Source organism: Chlorocebus sabaeus, chromosome 6, assembly GCF_047675955.1.
Source record: "Chlorocebus sabaeus isolate Y175 chromosome 6, mChlSab1.0.hap1, whole genome shotgun sequence".
Classification (NCBI taxonomy): Eukaryota; Metazoa; Chordata; class Mammalia; order Primates; family Cercopithecidae; genus Chlorocebus; species Chlorocebus sabaeus.
This window is the reverse complement of record NC_132909.1, coordinates 4,808,107-4,826,835: the sequence shown is the minus strand read 5'-3', so window position 1 is coordinate 4,826,835 and position 18,729 is coordinate 4,808,107. Positions and strand designations below refer to the sequence as shown.

The 18,729-nt window shown below is 44.8% G+C and overlaps 1 protein-coding gene and 2 pseudogenes across 1 annotated transcript; all 3 read left to right on the top strand.

Annotated features, from left to right (window-relative positions):
• Positions 1 to 1,221: 1,221 nt before the first annotated feature.
• LOC103235216 (uncharacterized) lies at positions 1,222 to 18,718 on the top strand. The gene is made up of 4 exons (XM_073015998.1): positions 1,222 to 1,324; positions 6,782 to 6,869; positions 10,324 to 10,450; positions 16,869 to 18,718. Exons 2-4 carry the CDS (start codon positions 6,855 to 6,857, stop codon positions 18,575 to 18,577), a joined length of 1,851 nt encoding a protein of 616 aa, XP_072872099.1. The 5' UTR covers positions 1,222 to 1,324; positions 6,782 to 6,854; the 3' UTR covers positions 18,578 to 18,718.
• Positions 1,321 to 3,467, top strand: LOC103235217 (tropomyosin alpha-3 chain pseudogene; annotated as a pseudogene).
• Positions 18,639 to 18,729, top strand: part of LOC140711956 (uncharacterized) — a 13,303-nt pseudogene continuing 13,212 nt past the window's right edge.

Sequence of the window (18,729 nt, the reverse complement as noted above, 5' to 3'; positions counted from 1 at the left end):
TGATGCTTCTTTGTCTTATGAAATGCAAACATCGGCTGACTAACTGCTGCCAGACAGATACAAAAGAAAGCATCTTTTAAGTCTTAAGACTGTAAACTAGCTCTTCCTGGAATAAGTCCAGTCAAAGTGTACAGATTAGGTACCACTGGATGGATAGTTACCGTGGCCTGGTTTACAACATGCAAATCTTGCACCGGCCTATATTCATTAGACCCTGGCCCTGGCAATGGCTTCTGAACTGGCAAAAGTGGGGTGTTCTAAGGCAACTGGCATTGGACTAGAATCTTATGTTTATAGAGCCGTTCTAAATGTTTGCAGATGCCCTGTATGGACTTTTGAGGAACTGGGTACTGATGAACCCGAACAGGAGTTGCTCCTGGCTTTAACTCTACTACTGGTGCATGATTTACAGCTAACCCAGGTGAGTTGTCCTCAGCCTATACTCCAGGAATTTCTTTAACTAACTGAAATAATAATTTTTCTTCTTGTTGAGTGTGAGGTTGCATTGGTGCCTGAAAAAGGGGCTGGGTGCAGTGGCTCATTCCTGTAATCCCACCATTTTCAGAGACTGGGGCAAGGGGATTGCTTGAGTCTAGGAGTTCGAGACCAGCCTGGGCGACATAGTGAGACCCCTGTCTCGGCCAAAAATAAATAAACAAATAAATTTAACCAGGCATGATGGTGCACCCTGTACTCCCAACTACTCTGGAGGCCGAGGCAGGAGGATCACTTGAGCCCAGGAAGTCCAGGCTGCTGTCAGCCGAGATCATGCCACTGCACTCCAGCCTGGTCAACAGAGCGAGACCCTGTCTCAAAAGAATAAAGGGGTGGGTGAGTTTGGGTTCAGATGAGTGGGTGAGTTCATTGGATATGATTACTTGTGACATGTTGACTTCTGTGTATATAATCTAATAACTTAAAATTTGTTTAAATTATACGGATGAGATTGAAAATTTTAAAATTCCTATCTATAAGGCATGTACATTCTATAAATGTTGACATAGAGGTCAGCTTCCACTTGGAATCCCTATTCAGCCAGAGGGCAGTAACTTATTCAGTTGTGAATTACTCTATTCCCTTTTCGCAGGGTGGGGTAGGAAGTGGTGCAGTGATGTGGGGAAAAAAAATCCGTTTCTGTTATTACATAATACTTTTTATTACATTAATTAATAATTAATATTTTGGGACAGGGCCTGGCTCTAACGCCCAGGATGGAGTGCAGCGTAATCTCTTCTAACTGCAGCCTCGACCTCCTGGGCTCAAGCGATCCTCCTACCTCAGCTTCCTGAGTAGCTGGGACCACAGACATGAGCCACCAAGTCGGGCAAGTTTTCAATTTTTTTTTTTGTAGAAATGGGTTTCACTGTGTTTCCCAGGCTGGTCTCAAAATCCTGAGCTCAAAGGATCTTCCTGCCTTCACCTCCCAAAGCACTGGGGTTACAGACCTGAGCCACCGCACCTGGGCTACATAGAACTTTTTACAAGGGACATCAAAACGTGGTGGCTACTGCCAGTAACCCCAGCACTTTGGGAGACAGAGGCGAGTGGATCACCTAAGGTCAGGGGTTCAAAACAAGCCTGGCCAACATGGTGAAACCCGGTCTCTACTGAAAATACAAAAGTTAGCCAGGCGTGGTGGTGTGCACCTGTAGTCACAATTACTGGGGAGGCTGAGGCACAAGAATTGCTTAAACCTGGGAGGTAGAGGCTGCAATGAGCCGAAATTGTGCTAGTGCACGGCAGCCTGGGTGGCAGAGCAAGTCTCCATCTCACAAAAGCAAACAAGTGAACAAAAAATAAAATAAAAAACAAAAGGGACATCAAAACTGCGTTTGTTCTTGTGTAATAGATTTACTTTATTTTCTTTGTTTCTTCTTCATTTCTTTCTTTACTCTTTTTCTCTTTTTGGCAGAATCTCGCGCAGTCACCCAGGCTGGAGTGTAGTGGCATGATCTTAGTTCACTGCAAACTCCGCCTCCTGGCTTCAAGCGATTCTTTTGCCTCAACCTCCTGAGTGTGTGGGTCCACAGGCCCGTGCCACCATGACCAGCTAATTTTTGTACTTTTAGCAGAGATGGGGTTTCACCATGTTGGCCAGGCTGGCCTCGAACTCCTGACCTCAGGTGATCCACTCACCTCGGCTCCCCTAAAGTGCTGGGATTACAGACATGAATGACCACACCCGGCTAAGATAAATCTTAGTTTTCAAAATTTCTCTTTTAATACATAATCATGGGAGAGGAGGCTGCAATGCCAAATGGAGGAGGCAGCAACCGGAGCACACGTGTAGCTGGGTGGGCACCATGGCTGGGATCTCCACCACTGAGGCAGTGAAACGCAAGATCCAGGTTCTGCAGCAGCAGGTGAATGATGCAGAGGAGCGAGCCGAGCGCCTCCAGCGAGAAGCTGAGGGAGAAAAGTGGGCCCGGGAACTGGCTGAGGCTGAGGTGGCCTCCTTGAATGGTAGGATCCAGCTTGTTGAAGAGGAGCTGGACTGTGCTGAGGAGCGCCTGGCCACAGCGCTGCAAAAGCTGGAAGAAGCGGAAAAAACTGCTGAGGAGAGTGAGAGAGGTATAAAGGTTATTGAAAACTGGACTTTACAAATCGAAGAAAAGATGGAACTCCAGGAAGTCCAACTCAAAGAAGCTAAGCACATTGCAGAAGAGGCAGATAGGAAGTATGAAGAGGTGACTCGTAAGGTGATGATCATTGAAGGAGACATGGAAGGCACAGAAGCACGAGCTGAGCTGGCAGAGTCGCATTGCCGAGAGATGGATGAGCAGATCAGACTGATGGACCAGAACCTGAAGTGTCTTGAGTGCAGCTGAAGAAAAGTACTCTCAAAAAGAAGACAAATGTGAGGAAGAGGTGAAGATTCTTACTGATAATCTCAAGGAGGCAGAGACCCATGCTAAGTTTGCTGAGAGATCGGTAGCCAAGCTCAAAAAGACAATTGTTGACTTGGAAGATAAACTGAAATGCACCAAAGAGAAACACCTCTGTACACAAAGGATGTGGGAACAGACTCTGCTAGACCTGAATGAGATGTAGAATGCCCCAGTCCCCCGCTGCTGCTGCTCCTTCCTCTGACCCTGACTCCATCTGAGGCCAGCCTGCCCGAAGCTGACTTTTACCTGAGGGCTGATCTTTAACTGGAAGGCTGCTTTCTCTTTGCACCGCCCCCTCCTCCCCTGCGTCTTTTCACCAAACTTTCTCTGCCTCTTCCCAGAGATTCCAGCTGGGCTACAAACTGAGAACCTTTGGAAACAACATTTAAGGGAATGTGAGCATAATGCATAATGTCTGTGAAAAGCATGTTCTGATTTAAAAAAATACATAATCACTTCTGGAAGACTCCTTTGTCACATCCTATAATCAGCTCACATCATTTTTTTCCTGTACATTCTCCAGTTATTTTCCTGTTGACCCCAGAATTTGTTAGATTTTTTTAAAAAACAATTTCAAAATAGCTTCTGTTTGAAACTAGTTGCGTCCGGTTGAGATCGAGGTCTGTATGCTTTCCAGTCTTTATTATTTATTGGAAACCTTTGGTACCTAATATAGAAAGTTGATTGTGTCAGTGTGTACCTGGTAAAGATGTCAGTGACCTTTTACCTTAACATCAAAATGTAGTTTAACCAGTTAGTCTGTTTTTCAGTTTTCTTTCCTTATGTCATCTGTGAACATCTTGAGCTGTGAGCTATTAAGTGCATGCTTCCCTCAAGGCCCTCTGGTCCCTTCTGGACTAATGTTGAAAGATGGGATGGATTGGCATGGAACTGTTGGGGTGGCCACACCCAACACCAGGCCTTGGGGGCTACGAAGTCTGGCGGAGTCAAAGGAATGAGAAAAGACAAGTTAAGGATGCATAAGGTGGGTCCAGGGGGCCAATGCTAGTATGGAGGCTGCAAAAGACCCGAGCTCTGGAAGCCCACACTAGTTATTGGTGGTCAAACAAAGAAGCAGGTGGTGTGACTGTGGGGCTTGAAAGGAAGTAGTGCATGAAGCACATGATCTACAGGTGTGTGGTTTAGCATTTATATGGAACATGTTCTGTACTTGAGATCACGGGGAACATGTTCTTCTGGTTTAAGATACAATCATTTTATGAGCCTGGGAGTGGTAGAAGCAAGGAACCAGCAAGTCTGGGCACATTCCAGAGGCCACAAGGGGTTTTATGCCCTGAGCCCTGGATTCCATCCAAGCCATGAGGCATTTTATGCCCTGGGCTTAGATTGTGGTGCAGCAGGGCAACCTTCCACCCTTTGGCACAGAGCTCGGTGTTCCAAAGACCACAAGGGGTTTTAACTCTGGACCCCAGCATGTTCCAAGACTCTTTTTATATTATATCAGACTAGCAAGCCCTGCCTCAGGTTTTCCCCAAAATGGAATGCTATTCTAAAAGCACCCATGTATATATATATATATTTTTTGAGATGGTGTTTCACGTTTGTTGTTCAGGCTAGAGTGCAATGATGCGATCTAGGCTTACTACAACCTCTGCCGCCTGGGTTCAAGTGATTCTCCTGCCTCAGCCTCCCGAGTACCTGGGATTACAGGCACCCGCCACCACATCTGGCTAAATTTTTGGATTTTTAGTAGAGACAGGGTTTCACCATGTTGGCCAGGCTCGTCTCAAACTCCTGACCTTGGGTGATCCACCTGCCTGTACCTCCCACAGTGCTGAGATTACAGGCATGATCCATTGCACCTGGCCACCCATGTATTCTTGATTGAAAAAATTTGCTTATGTCTTAGTTCTACAGCTGACCTTTTTCACCGTTTTCAAGGTCAATAGCTGTGTGTTCACACTTCTGCATTTTATAACTGTAAGTGTGATTTTCATGTAAGGAAGAATTAAATGTTGGTAGTCAATGGCATCAGAACCTTGCAAAAGAAGTTTCTTTAGCCCAGGTATGTGAAAGATGCTTCTCTAACTTTCAAGGATAGGGGTGATAAAGACCAGCCCTTCCCATTAGCCCTTCCAGGCCCCCATGTAAGAATTCAGGCACACCTTCTCACTCATCTCAGACCTTCTCAGGGTAACTTGGTGAAAATTTCTCTTTCTTTGAGCCCCAGTGAGCCTCCCTGCAACTTGGAGATGACGGGCTTGACCAGAAGAGCTCAACCCGAGTGACCCTGGCCCCTGAAATGGTTGGCAAAATGGAGTGTGTGTCTGGGTGTGACTTTTCTTCTGGAGAGGGGAGTGACCAGTTGTAATTAGTATTTTAAATGGGATGCAGTACCCTAAAAATGACAAATAAATAAAACGCAAAAGAATAGAAGAAACAGAGGTATAGACTCAAACACAGAGACCATCTTCGGGGCCTTTCTCTGTGTTAGGATATCACAGCGAAATCTAAAGCAGTCATGGCAGTCCCTGGCAGGGAACCCTCCACCGGCTTCCCGTGTTCCCCAGGACAAAAGCCCAACTCCTCACTGGGGCTCCACAGCCCTGTGTCCAGGGCCCCTGCCAGTGTCCAGCCTCCTCCTGGGAGCTTGCCCTCCTCTCCCGACTCCCTCTGCCCCAGTCACCTTTGCTTTTCTCTTTTTCCCAAACATCAAAATCCTTCCTGTCTCAGGTTATTGTCCCTGCTCTTACCCTATGTCCCTAAATGATCACGACACTGTCCCTTTCCTCCTCGTTCAGGTCTAGGCTCTGAGCTGTCTCCCATGCCCTCCCACTCCCATCTGGAGTTCCCTTTGCTCTTCAGTCTCTATCACGTTACTCAGGTTTTATTATCTCTGCATCAGTCATATCAGAAACGCTTTTTTTTTTTGAGACAGAATCTCACTCTATTTCCCAGGCTGTGAGTGCAGTCTGATGATCTTGGCTCACTGCGACCTCCATTTCCTGGGTTCAAGTGATTCTTGTGCCTCAGCAACGCATGTAGCTGAGATTGCAGGTGTGTGCCACCACACCCAGCTAATTATTGTATTTGTATTTTTATTTTATTTTATTTTAGTTTTGAGTCTCACACTGTCACCCAGGCTGAAGTGCAGTGGCATGATCTTGGCTCACTGCAACCACCACCTCCTGGGTTGAAGCGATTCTCCTGCCTCAGCCTCCTGAGTAGCTGGGAGTACGGACACACACCAAGCCCAGTTACTTTTTGTATTTTTAGTACAGATGGGGTTTCACCACATTGACCAGGCTGATCTCTGACTTCTGATCTCAAGTAATCCACCTTCCTTGGCCTTCCAGAGTGCTAGTATTACAGGCATAAGCCACCGTGCCTGGCTCAATTTTTGTATTTTTAGTAGAGATAGGGTTTCATCGTGTTGGCCAGAGTGGTCTCGAACTCCTGAGCTCAAGTGGTCCTCACACCTCAGCCTCCTAAATAGCTGGGACCACAGACACAGACGAGCACAACCATGCCTGGCTAAATTTTAGTATTTTTGGTAGAGATGGGGTTTCACCACGTTGCCCAGGCTGGTCTCAAACTCCTGAGCTCAAGAGATCTACGCACTTCGGCCTCCCAGGGTGCTGGGATGACAGGCGTGAGCCACCACACCTAGCACCTGCATGGGGTTTGGTCAGGTCTGGTCTGTGCCCTGAAGGGGAGCTCATTCCAGCCCAGTTCCCCACTGCTGCAGCATGTGTGTGGGCTTTTGCAGAAGTGGAGCAGGAGTTTTCCTGTAGGAGTTTATTGTCCCTGGTGCGGTAGGCAGCAGTGGGGACCATATTTACCAGGGTGAGGTCTCCTTTGTATGTGTTGTTGTGTTACAGGGATGGGGTGTGTTGATTCTGAGCAATAAACAACATATTTTTAACATTCAGGATTGATTTCTAAAGACTCTTAGTCTGTGAGGAAGAAACCCGGAAGAGGAAGAGGAAAGCAGAGGAGTCAGGGATGGCTCCTCCTCAGGTGAGATGATATTCTCGGTGGATTGTTCTGTCTCCTTCCTTTCAGAAACGCTGGGCCTTGGAGTGGGGAATCTTCTCTGAGTCTGAAGCGTCCTGTCTGACAGGTTTGCTCACACTCACCCATGCCTTCCCTCAGTCCCTCTCATCTCGCTTAGATTCCGTCTCTCGTGACCCAGTGACATGAACTTGGGAAGAGGCGGCACTGGGCATGGTCCTGGGAAGGGCTCACACCAGACATGGATGGAGACGGGGTGAGGGTCCCGTGGTGTCAGTGCTGTTGGGCAGCAGGGATTGTTCAGGGGCCACATCTGGAGGCACTGTCAGCTCTCTGTGGACCAGGATTAGAGCAGCTGCCAATGGAAGTCACGTATTCATGTGCACAAAGTACCTGGTACATTCTAGAAAAGGTGACCATTATGGGGAAATCTTTTCTCCCTGATTTTACACTACATTTTTAGGTAATTGAGTGAGTTACTGTGTTTCTGATTCCAAAAATCTTACTAATTAGAATGGAAAGTTCATACACAGACATGAATGATACAAGGTGTTTTACTCGATCATTAAGAATAGGAAATCTACCTAAATAATAGCAGGAGATTCATTAAACCATTCTTAGTGCATTAAGCTCATGGAGTCTGTGGTTTCATTAAACATGGTTATAACTTGTATTATCATTATTATTATATTGTGATAATATTATTATATTTTAAATATATGTAGTCTTGCTCTGTCACCCAGGCTGAAGTATAGCGGCATGATCTTGGCTCACGGCAACCTCCACCTTCCAGGTTCAAGTGATTCTCTTGCCTCAGCCTCCCAATTAGCTAGGATTATAGGCACGCGTCACCATGCCCAGCTAATTTTGCTGTATTTTTATTAGTGACGAATATCACCATGTTGGCCAGGCTGGTCTGAAACTCCTAACCTCAGGTGATCTGCCCGCCTCAGCCTCCCAGAGTGCTGAGATTACCGGCACGAGCCACTGTTCCCAGCCCCACCAATTATTATTAAATACATATTTTTATATTTAAACATTACATGATGAATATATTTGCTTTGTGGTAAAACTCCAAGCAAAGCTGCAGCTTAGACCCTTGGCCATAAAGCATCTCTGTTCCCAGTCACATCCTCCACCCTCCTTCCAGCCTCACTGGGGAGGGGCTACTGTCAGTTCTATGCCAGGTGTCAGAGCTAGTCTCGTACTCGTGTATTTCTGCATCATTACGAGACTTAGAAAAAAATTCTGCAGTAAATTAAAAAAAAAAATACTTTTTTACAAAAATTAGCCGGGCGTGGTGGCACATGCCTGTAATCCTAGCTACTCAGGAAGCTGAGGCAGGAGAATCACTTGAACCTGGGAAGCAGAGGTTGCAGTGAGCTGAGACTGTGGCACTGCACTCCAGCCTGGGCACAGAGCAAGACTCCGTCTCAAAAAAAAAAAAAAAAAAAAAGTTTTTATGTTTCTGTTTGCACTTTAGGTTTGCGGCTACATGTAAATGTTTGTTACACAGGTAAACTAGTGTCATTGGGGTTTGTTGTACAGATTATTTCATCACTCTGGTGTTAAGCCCCGTACCCAATAGTTATTTTTTATTTATTTATTTTTTTGAGACTGAGTTTTGCTCTTATTGCCCAGGCTGGAGTTATTAATGGCATGATCTCAGCTCACTATAACCTCCGCCTCCCGGGTTCAAGCAATTCTCCTGCCTCAGCCTCCCGAGTAGCTGAAATTACAGGAGCCTGCTACCATGCTTTGCTAGTTTTTGTATTTTTAGTAGAGACAGGGCTTCACCATGTTGGCCAGGCTGATCTTGAACTCCTGACCTCAAGTGATCCACCCGCCTTGGCCTCCCAAAGTGCTGGGATTACAGGCGTGAGCCTCTGCATCCAACCCCAGCATTTATTTTTTGTGCTTCCCACCCTCCACTCTCAAGTAGATCCCAGTATCTGTTGTTTTCTTCTTTGTGTTCCAGTAAATATTTTACTTTGATATTTGATTCTGCTGGTTGTGAATTTACATGTTGTCATGTTAGTAAACATGGCTAGCTTGCTCTTTGGCATCTGCAGTGGAAACTGGCTGAATGAAAACATGTGGGTCCTTTGAGATTTTTCCCTGTATAAAGAGCGCCATAGTGGCTGCCTCTGCGCACGCCTGCATTCCTGCAGATATCTGAACATTCCTCTAGGTTGGGCAGGTGAAAGGTGATTGCTTCCTCTAGGATGAGGCATTTCCTGTTTTCTTAGATCCAACAAGATCCCCCTGCCCCCAACTGCCAAAGTGTCCTTTTCCAGCAAGATGAGATTCCTCTTCAGTTAAACAAAACTTGCTACTTTTTATATTTTTAAACACTTTATATATAGACACATACCCACACACATGACACACACACACATATACATACACACACACAAATGTATATATTTTGAACAACTTTTACAGTTTGAAAATCTGGAGAAAATGACAACCCTTTGTATTAACATCTAGTTTTTTGTGTATGTAGGTTTCATTATTTTGTTGATATATATATATATATATAATGGATTTTCATCCTTCAAGTAATCTAGTTTTCATGTATTTTATTTTATTTTGAGACTGGGTCTCACTGTGTTGCCCAGGCTGGAGCACAGTGGCACGATCTTAGCTCACTACAGCTTCCACCCTCAGGCTCAAGCCGTCCTCCTGCCTCAGGCTCCCAAGTAGTTGGAACCACAGGTGCCTGCCACCATGCCCGGCTAATTTTTTTTTTTTTTGAGATCGAGTCTCTGTTCCCCAGGCTGGAGTGCAGTGGCATGATTTTGGATCACTGCCACCTCTGCCTCCCAGGATCAAGCAATTCTACTGTGTCAGCCTCCTGGGTAGCTGGGATAACAGGCATGTGCCACTGTGCCCAGCCGGATTTTAGTTTCTGATCTTTCACTATGGACGTTGTCATCTCTGAAGACATCACTCATACTCTGTCTCATCTAGATACTGAATATCACTTGGTGTGTCAATAAAAGTTTCTGGGCCGGGCGTGGTGGATCATGCCTGTAATTCCAGCACTTTGAGAGTCTGCGGCAGGCGGATCACAAGGTCAGGAGTTTGAGGCCAATATGGTAAAACCCTGTTTCTACTAAAAATAGAAAAATTAACTGGTCATGGTGGCGCACACCTGTAATTTCAGCTACTCAGGAGGCTAAGGCAAGAGAATCGCTTGATCCTGGGGTGGAGGTGGCAGTGTACCGAGAACACGCCACTGTACTCCAGCCTGGGCACTCAGTGAGACTCCACCTCAAAAAAAAAAGTATAATAAAACACAACTGGGAAGACAAAACATGGTGGAAAATCCCTCACTCAGATTTGTCAGAACATTCACTGCAATTAATCCTTGCTTTCCCCTCTCTCCTCTTCTCATTTTCTGTAAAGATAAGAACTTCTCCTAGAACCATTTGCTTAAAATGTGTTTTCATTCCAGGGTCTATTGACATTCAGGGATGTGGCCATAGAATTCTCCCAGGAGGAGTGGAAATGCCTGGACTCTGCTCAGAGGACTCTATACAGAGAGGTGATGGTGGAGAATTATAGGAACCTGGTCTCCCTGGGTGAGGATAACTTCCCTGCTGGGGATGGGCCCTTGTGTATCTTTGTTTTTTCTCTTTTTTTTAGATACAGTGTCTTGCTGTGTCCCCCAGGGTGGAGTGCAATGGTGGGATCAGGGCTCACTGCAATCTTGAATTCCTGGGCTCAAGTGATTGTCCCACCTCAGCCTCCCCCAGTAGCTGGTACAGGTTCATGCCACCATGCCGGGCTACTTTTTTAGTTTAGTTTTTTGTGTTTTTTGTGTGTTTTTTTTTTTTTTTTTTTTTTTTTTTTTACAGACAGGTGCTTGCTGTATTGTTGAAGTTGGTCTTGATCTCCTGGGTTCAAGAGATCTTCCTCGGCCTCCCTAGTAGCTGGGATTACAGGTGCCAACCCCCATAACTAATTATTGGCTTTTATTTTTAAAATTTTTGCATATGTGTGTCCTTAAGGCCAATATGAGTCTTCTGCAGAGAACACGTAGTTGGTTCCTGTTGATTGAGCCAGTCTTTACCTTCTGAGTGCAGAGTTAAATATTTGCATTTGAAGTATTCCTGATGGAGAAGACCTTACCATTGCCTTTCTGTTACTTATTATCTGTATTTCTTGTAGGTTTTTTTTTGTTCTTCATTTCTCATTTACTACTTTTTGTGTTTAATTGCTTTTTTGTGTAGACATGTTTGGCTCCCTTCTTATTTACCTTTTTGTTTGTTTGTTTATGATGGAGTCTCACTCTATCGCCCAGGCTACAGGGCAGTGGCATCATCTTGGGTCACTGCAACTGGCTCCGCCTCTCCAGCTCAACCGATCCTTGTGCCCCAGTGGCTCACGCCTGTAATCCCAGCACTTTGGGAGGCTGAGACGGGGAAATCACCTGAGGTCAGGAGTTCAAAACCAGCCTGGCTAACATGGCAAAACTCCGTCTCTACTAAAAATACAAAAATTAGCCGGATATGGTAGTGGGCGCCTGTAATCCTGCTACTCAAGAGGCTGACGCAGGAGAGTCGCTTGAACCTGGGAGGCGGAGGTTGCAGTGAGCTGAGATTGTGCCACTGCACTCCAGCCTGGGCAACAGAACGAGACTGTGTCTCAAAAAAAAAAAAAAAAAATTCCATAACCTGCAAAAACTACTGTTTCTCCACCAGAGAACTCTTTGTTTATGTCAGAATTATTTCTGTATATGTTGCATTTTCATCAACATATACGTATATTGTGTTTTCATGCTTTTTTCTTCTAAAAAACAGGAAAAAAAGTTGAATTATGAAGAAAAGGTGTACTTATAACAGTTTCTATATCTGTCCTTTTATTTGCCTATTTATTGATTGATTGATTGATTGGTGAGGCGAAGTTTTGTTCTTGTCACCCATGCTGCAGTGCAATGGCACAATCTCGGGTCACTCCAACCTCCAACTCCCGGGTTCAAGTGATTCTCCTGCCTCAGTTTCCCGAGTAGCTGGGATTACAGGCGTGTGCTACCACACCTGGCTAATTTTGTATTTTAATAAACACAGAGTTTCTCCTTTTTCCTTTTTTTTTTTTTTTAAGACGGAGTCTCGCTTTGTTGCCCAGGCTGGAGTGCAGTGGGGCAATCTCGGCTCACTGCAAGCTCCCCCTCCCAGGTTCACGCCATTCTCCTGCCTCAGCCTCTTGAGTAGCTGGGACTACAGGCGCCGCCACCTCGCCCGCTGATTTTTTCTATTTTTAGTAGAGACGGGATTTCACCGCGGTCTCGATCTCCTGACCTCGTGATCCGCCTGCCTTGGCCTCCCAAAGTGCTGGGATTACAGGCGTGAGCCACCGCGCCCGGCCGAGTTTCTCCTTTTTCATCTGACTGATCTCAAACTTCTGCTCTCAGGTGGTCCGTCAACCTCAGCCTCCAAAACTACTGCAATTACAGGTGTGAACCACCACGCCCAGCCTATCTGTCTTTTAATTTACCTTTATTGCAGAACTTTATATATATTTGTGGGTTGGAGTGACTCTTTAGACTTCTTTTATTTCTTTCTTTCTTTTTCTTTTCTTTTTCTTTTTTTTTTTTTTTTTTTTTGAGATGGAGTCTCAGTCTGTTGCCTAGTCTGGAGTGCAGTGGCGCAATCTTGGCTAACTGCAACCTCTGCCTCCCAGGTTCAAGTGATTCTCCTGCCTCAGTCCCCCAAGTAGATGGGACTACAGGCACGTGTCACCACACCTGGCTAATTTTTTTTTTTTTTTTTTTTGTAGAGGCGGAGTTGGGGTTTCACAGTGTTAGCCAGGATGGTCTCGATCTCCTGACCTCGTGATCCTCCTGCCTCAGCCTCCCAAAGTGCTGGGATTACAGACGTAAATCACTGTGCCCGGCTGGCCTCAAAGTTTTTAAAACATGTTATTGCTATTAGATGGCTTCAAGTATTGCAAGATTTATAGTACAGGCTCTGAACTTTCTTTGCTTAATAAGATTTGTCAACCTTGGTGATGTTGATGACGAGATGCTTCCTTTTGTGTCCCAGTCATTTCACTGTCCTCTCAGAAATACTTTCGACTGACCAGCCAAGGTGGGTCATGCCTCTAATCCCAGCAGTTCGGGATGCCGAGGTGGGCAAATCGCTTGGAGTCAGGAGTTTGAGACCAGTCTGGCCAACATGGTGAACTCTCGAATCTACTAAATACAAAAAATTGGCCAGGTGTAGTGGTTCACGCCTGTAATCCCAGCAGTTTGGGAGACCAAGATGGGCAGATCACCTGAGTTCAGGCGTTTGAGACCAGCCTGGCCAACATGGTGAAACCTCGTCTCTACTAAAAATACAAAAATTAGCTGGGCATGGTGGCGCACAGTTCTTATCCCAAGTACTGGAGAGGCTGAGGCAGGAGAATCACTTGAATCTGGCAGGTGGGATTGCAGTGAGCCAAGATTGCCCCACTGCATTCCAGTCCAGGCGACAAAGTAAGACTCTGCGCTAAGGCAGGAGAATCTCTACACTCCAGCCTGGGTGATAGAGTGTGACTCAGTCTCAAAAACAAACAAAAAAAGTAATAAACTGGGAGGCTTCAGACACAGAAAATTATTTCTCATGAATTTGGAAAGTGGGAAATCCAAGAGCAAGATGCCAGCCACATTGTTCCTGGTGATGGCCTTCTTCATGGTTTAGCCCAGCCGTCTTCCTGCTGTGTCCTGACATGGTGGAAAGAGGAACAGGAAATGAGCTCTTTAATATCTCTTTTTATAAAAGCACTGGTCCTACTCACGAGTAGTCAACACCGATGACCAAATTCTCTCAGAGACCCCATCTGCAGGAACATCCTATTGGAGAATAAGAACTCTGAATGTGGCTTTTGGCCAAGAAGAACATTCAGACCAGGGATCCTGCATCATATTGTTTTTACTGTGCATCTTGTTATAAACAATGTTTTCGCTGATCTCAGTTTATAAATTTTCCCAGTGCACATTCTATGTTTTATATTTTATGCTAGTGAACTAGATAACTAAGGGCAATGCATGTATTTAGAATTGCTGTCTTTCCTGGCTGTTTCATAATTGTGGCTGTGACATCATAATTGCACCCTCTGACACTGTTAGTCAATTCTTTTTTTTTCTGAGACGAAGTCTTACCCTTTCACTCAGGCTGGAGGGCAATGGTGCGATCTTGGCTCACTACAACCTTGGCCTACTAGGTTCAAATGGTGCTCCTGCCTCAGCCTCCCAAGTAGCTGAGATTACAGGTGCACACCACCATGCCCAGCTAATTTTTTTGTATTTTTAGTAAAGTTAGGGATTCACCATGTTGGCCAGGCTACTCTCGAAATCCTGACCTCATGATCTGCCCACCTCGATCTCACAAAGTGCTGGGATTACAGGCATGAGCCTCCACGCCCTGCCGTTAGTTAATTCCTATTCCTTATAATGCTGTGTATGTTTTTGACCTCATACATCAGGAGGTAGTGATCTTTTTTTTTTTTTTTTTTTTTGAGACAGAGTCTCGCTCTGTTGCCCAGGCTGGAGTGCAGTGGCGCAATCTCGGCTCACTGCAAGCTCCGCCTCCCGGGTTCACGCCATTCTCCTGCCTCAGCCTCCCGAGTAGCTGGGACTACAGGCGCCCGCCACTGCGCCCGGCTAATTTTTTGTATTTTTAGTAGAGACGGGGTTTCACCATGGTCTCGATCTCCTGACCTTGTGATCCGCCCGCCTCGGCCTCCCAAAGTGCTGGGATTACAGGCGTGAGCCACCGCGCCCGGCGAGGTAGTGATCTTAACATGTATTTCAGTTCCTTTTTTTTTTTTTTTTTTTTTTTTTTTGAGACGGAGTCTTGCTCTGTATCCCGGGCTGGACTGCAGTGGCCGGATCTCAGCTCACTGCAAGCTCCGCCTCCCGGGTTTACGCCATTCTCCTGCCTCAGCCTCCCAAGTACCTGGGACTACAGGCGCCCGCCACCTCGCCCGGCTAGTTTTTTGTATTTTTAGTAGAGACGGGGTTTCACCGTGTTAACCAGGATGGTCTCGATCTCCTGACCTCGTGATCCGCCCGTCTCGGCCTCCCAAGTGCTGGGATTACAGGCTTGAGCCACCGCGCCCGGCCTCAGTTCTTTTTTTTTGAGACGGAGTCTCGCTCTGTCGCCCAGGCTGGGGTGCAGTGGCTGGATCTCAGCTCACTGCAAGCTCCGCCTCCCAGGTTTACGCCATTCTCCTGCCTCAGTCTCCCCAGTAGCTGGGACTACAGGCGCCCACCACCTCGCCCGGCTAGTTTTTTGTATTTTTTAGTAGAAACGGGGTTTCACCATGTTAGCCAGGATGGTCTCAATCTCCTGACCTCGTGATCCGCCCGTCTCGGGCTCCCAAAGTGCTGGGATTACAGGCTTGAGCCACCGCGCCGGGCTGTATTTCGGTTCTTATATTGTGTGCTGGTGGTAAATAGAAGTTGTGGCTTTTTTGTTAACAGGGAATTGTTTAGAATTCTGCAGGTTGTATAAATGTACTTGTTATTTGCTTGCTAGTTTTATGGGTTACAATATTTTACTAACTAATTTTTATGATTGTACATAAGGCTTTTCGGTATGTGGTATGCAACATAACTGACACAGTCCACTAGGTAATGTCACTTTTTTTTTTTTTTTTTTTGAGATGGAGTTTCACTCTTGTTGCCCAGGCTTGAGTGCAGTGTCGTGATCTTGGCTCGCTGCAACCTCCGCCTCCTGCGTTCAAGTGATTCTTCTGCCTCAGCCTTCCCGAGTAGCGGGGATTACAGACATGAGCCACCACACCCAGCTAATTTTGTATTCTTAGTAGAGACGGAGTTTCTCCATGTTTGTCAGGCTGGTCTCAAAGTCCTGACCTCAGGTGATCCACCTGCCTTGGCCTCCCAAAGTGCTAGGATTACAGGTGTGAGCCACAGCGCCCGGCGTTAATGTCACATTAACTAGGGCACTGTGGCTCATGCCTGCAATCCCAGGACTTTGGGAAGCAGCGGCGGGTGGATCATTGAGGTCAAAAGTTCGAGGCCAGCCTGGCCAAAATGGTGAAACCCTATATCTACTAAAATTACAAAAATTAGCCAAGCATGCTGGCACATCCCTGTAATCCCAGGTACTCAGGAGGCTGAGGCAAGAGAATGGCTTGAACCCAAAAGGTGGAGGTTGCAGTGAGCCGAGATCGGGCCATGGCACTCCAGCCTGTTGTGACAAAGTGAAACTTCATCTCAAAAATATAAAAATACAAATATATTTTTTTAAAAAAGTCACAATATGCCTTTTCTGCATAGATATAGGTAATTTTATGACAGTTATTCAGGAAAATATTGTATTAACTTTTTTTTTTTTTTTTGAGATAAAGTCTCACTTTTTCACCCAGGCTGAAGTACAGTGTTGCAATCTCAGCTCAGTGCTACCTCTGCCTCTTGGGTTCAAGCCCTTCTTGTGCCTCAGCCTCCTGAGTAGCTGGGACTACAGACGTAGGCCACCACGCCTGGCTAAATTTTGTAATGTTTTCTTATCTTTTTAGTGCTATGATTGTTTGACAATATAGAATTTCCATTGATTTTGGTTATCCTTACATGAGCTTGTTGTGGATTGTTTACCAATATCGTATATCCTGTGGTCCTTTAGCATTTATTTTTATACAGTAAATATGCTGTAAATATGAAGAATATATACTTTTTATTGATTGACAGTGATATGTTTTTTGCAAACTGTTAGACACTTTAGGGTCACAGTGGAAAAATACTTCTTACTTTAGGCTTACACACATTTGTGCCCTGTCAGTGTTTTGTCATGATACTGGAAATAGGCTTCTGTAGAAATGATTTGAAGCACATATAATAGCCCTTTTTTACTTAAAGAATCTTACTCCTTTTGTGTTCTTAAACTTTGATGATCATGTTTGGGAAGTTTAAAATAAGTATTGTTTTTTGTGTCATATTTACACATTTTAGTATGCTTTACCATTTGTATACCTACTGGTGTTTATATTTTGTAGATATCTCTTCCAAATGCATGATGGAGTTCTTGTCAACTGCGCAAAGCAATAGAGAAGTGATCCACACAGGAACATTGGAAAGACATGAAAGTCATCACATTGGAGACTTTTGCTTTCAGGAAATTGAGAAAGATATTCATAACTTCGAGTTTCAGTGGCAAGAAGATGAAAGAAATAGCCATGAAGCACCCATGACAAAAATCAAAAAGTTGACAGGTAGTACAGACCGATATGATCAAAGGCATGCTGGAAACAAGCCTATTAAAGATCAGCTTGGATCAAGCTTTCATTCACAACTGCCTGAACTGCACATATTTCAGACCGAAGGGAAAATTGGTAGTCAAGTCGAGAAGTCTATCAACGATGCTTCCTCAGTTTCAACATCTCAAATAATTTCTTGTAGACCCAAAACCTGTATTTCTAATAACTATGGGAATAATTTCCTGAATTCGTCATTACTCACACAAAAACAGGAGGTACACATGAGAGAAAAGTCTTTCCAATGTAATGAGAGTGGCAAAGCCTTTAATTGTAGCTCACTCTTAAGGAAACATCAGATAATCCATTTAGGAGAGATACAATATAAATGTGATATATGTGGCAAGGTCTTTAATCGGAAGCGAAACCTTACATGCCATCGTAGATGTCACACTGGTGAGAAACCTCACAGGTGTAATGAGTGTGGCAAGTCCTTCAGCCAGACGTATTCCCTTACATGCCATCGTAGACTTCATACTGGAGAGAAACCCTACAAATGTGAAGAATGTGACAAAGCTTTCAGTTTCAAATCAAACCTTAAAAGACATAGGAGAATTCATGCTGGAGAGAAACCATACAAGTGTAATGAATGTGGCAAGAACTTTAGTCAGACATCATCCCTTACATGCCATCGTAGACTTCATACTGGAGAGAAACCTTACAAGTGTAATGAGTGTGGCAAGACCTTTAGTCGAAAGTCATCCCTTACATGCCATCGTAGACTCCATACTGGAGAGAAACCTTACAAGTGTAATGAGTGTGGCAAGACCTTCAGTCAGGAGTTAACCCTTAAATGCCATCGTAGACTTCATACTGGAGAGAAACCTTACAAGTGTAATGAATGTGGCAAAGTTTTTAATAAAAAAGCGAACCTTGCACGTCATCATAGACTTCATACTGGAGAGAAACCCTACAAGTGTACTGAGTGTGTCAAGACATTCAGTCGAAATTCAGCCCTCGTAATTCATAAGGCTATTCATATTGGAGAGAAAGGTTACAAATGTAATGAGTGTGGCAAGACGTTCAGTCGAATTTCAGCCCTTGTAATTCATACAGCAGTTCATACTGGAGAGAAACCTTACAAGTGTAATGAATGTGGCAAGGGTTTTAATCGAAAAGCACACCTTGTATGTCATCATAGACTTCATACTGGAGAGAAACCCTACAAGTGTAATGAATGTGGCAAGGTTTTTAATCGAAAAACACACCTTGCACATCATCATAGGCTTCATACTGGAGATAAACCTTACAAGTGTAATGAATGTGGCAAGGTTTTTAATCAAAAAGCACACCTTGCACGTCATCATAGACTTCATACGGGAGAGAAACCTTACAAGTGTAATGAATGTGGCAAGGTTTTTAATCAAAAAGCAAACCTTGCACGTCATCATAGGCTTCATACTGGAGAGAAACCTTACAAGTTTAATGAGTGTGGCAAAGTTTTTAACTGAAAAGCAAAGCTTGCACATCATAATACAATTCATACTGGAAAGAAGCCTTACTACAAGTGCAATGAGTGTGGCAAGACCTTCTGTCACAATTCAGTCCTTGTAATTCATAGTTCATACTGGAGAGAAACCTTACAAGCATAATGAATGTTGCA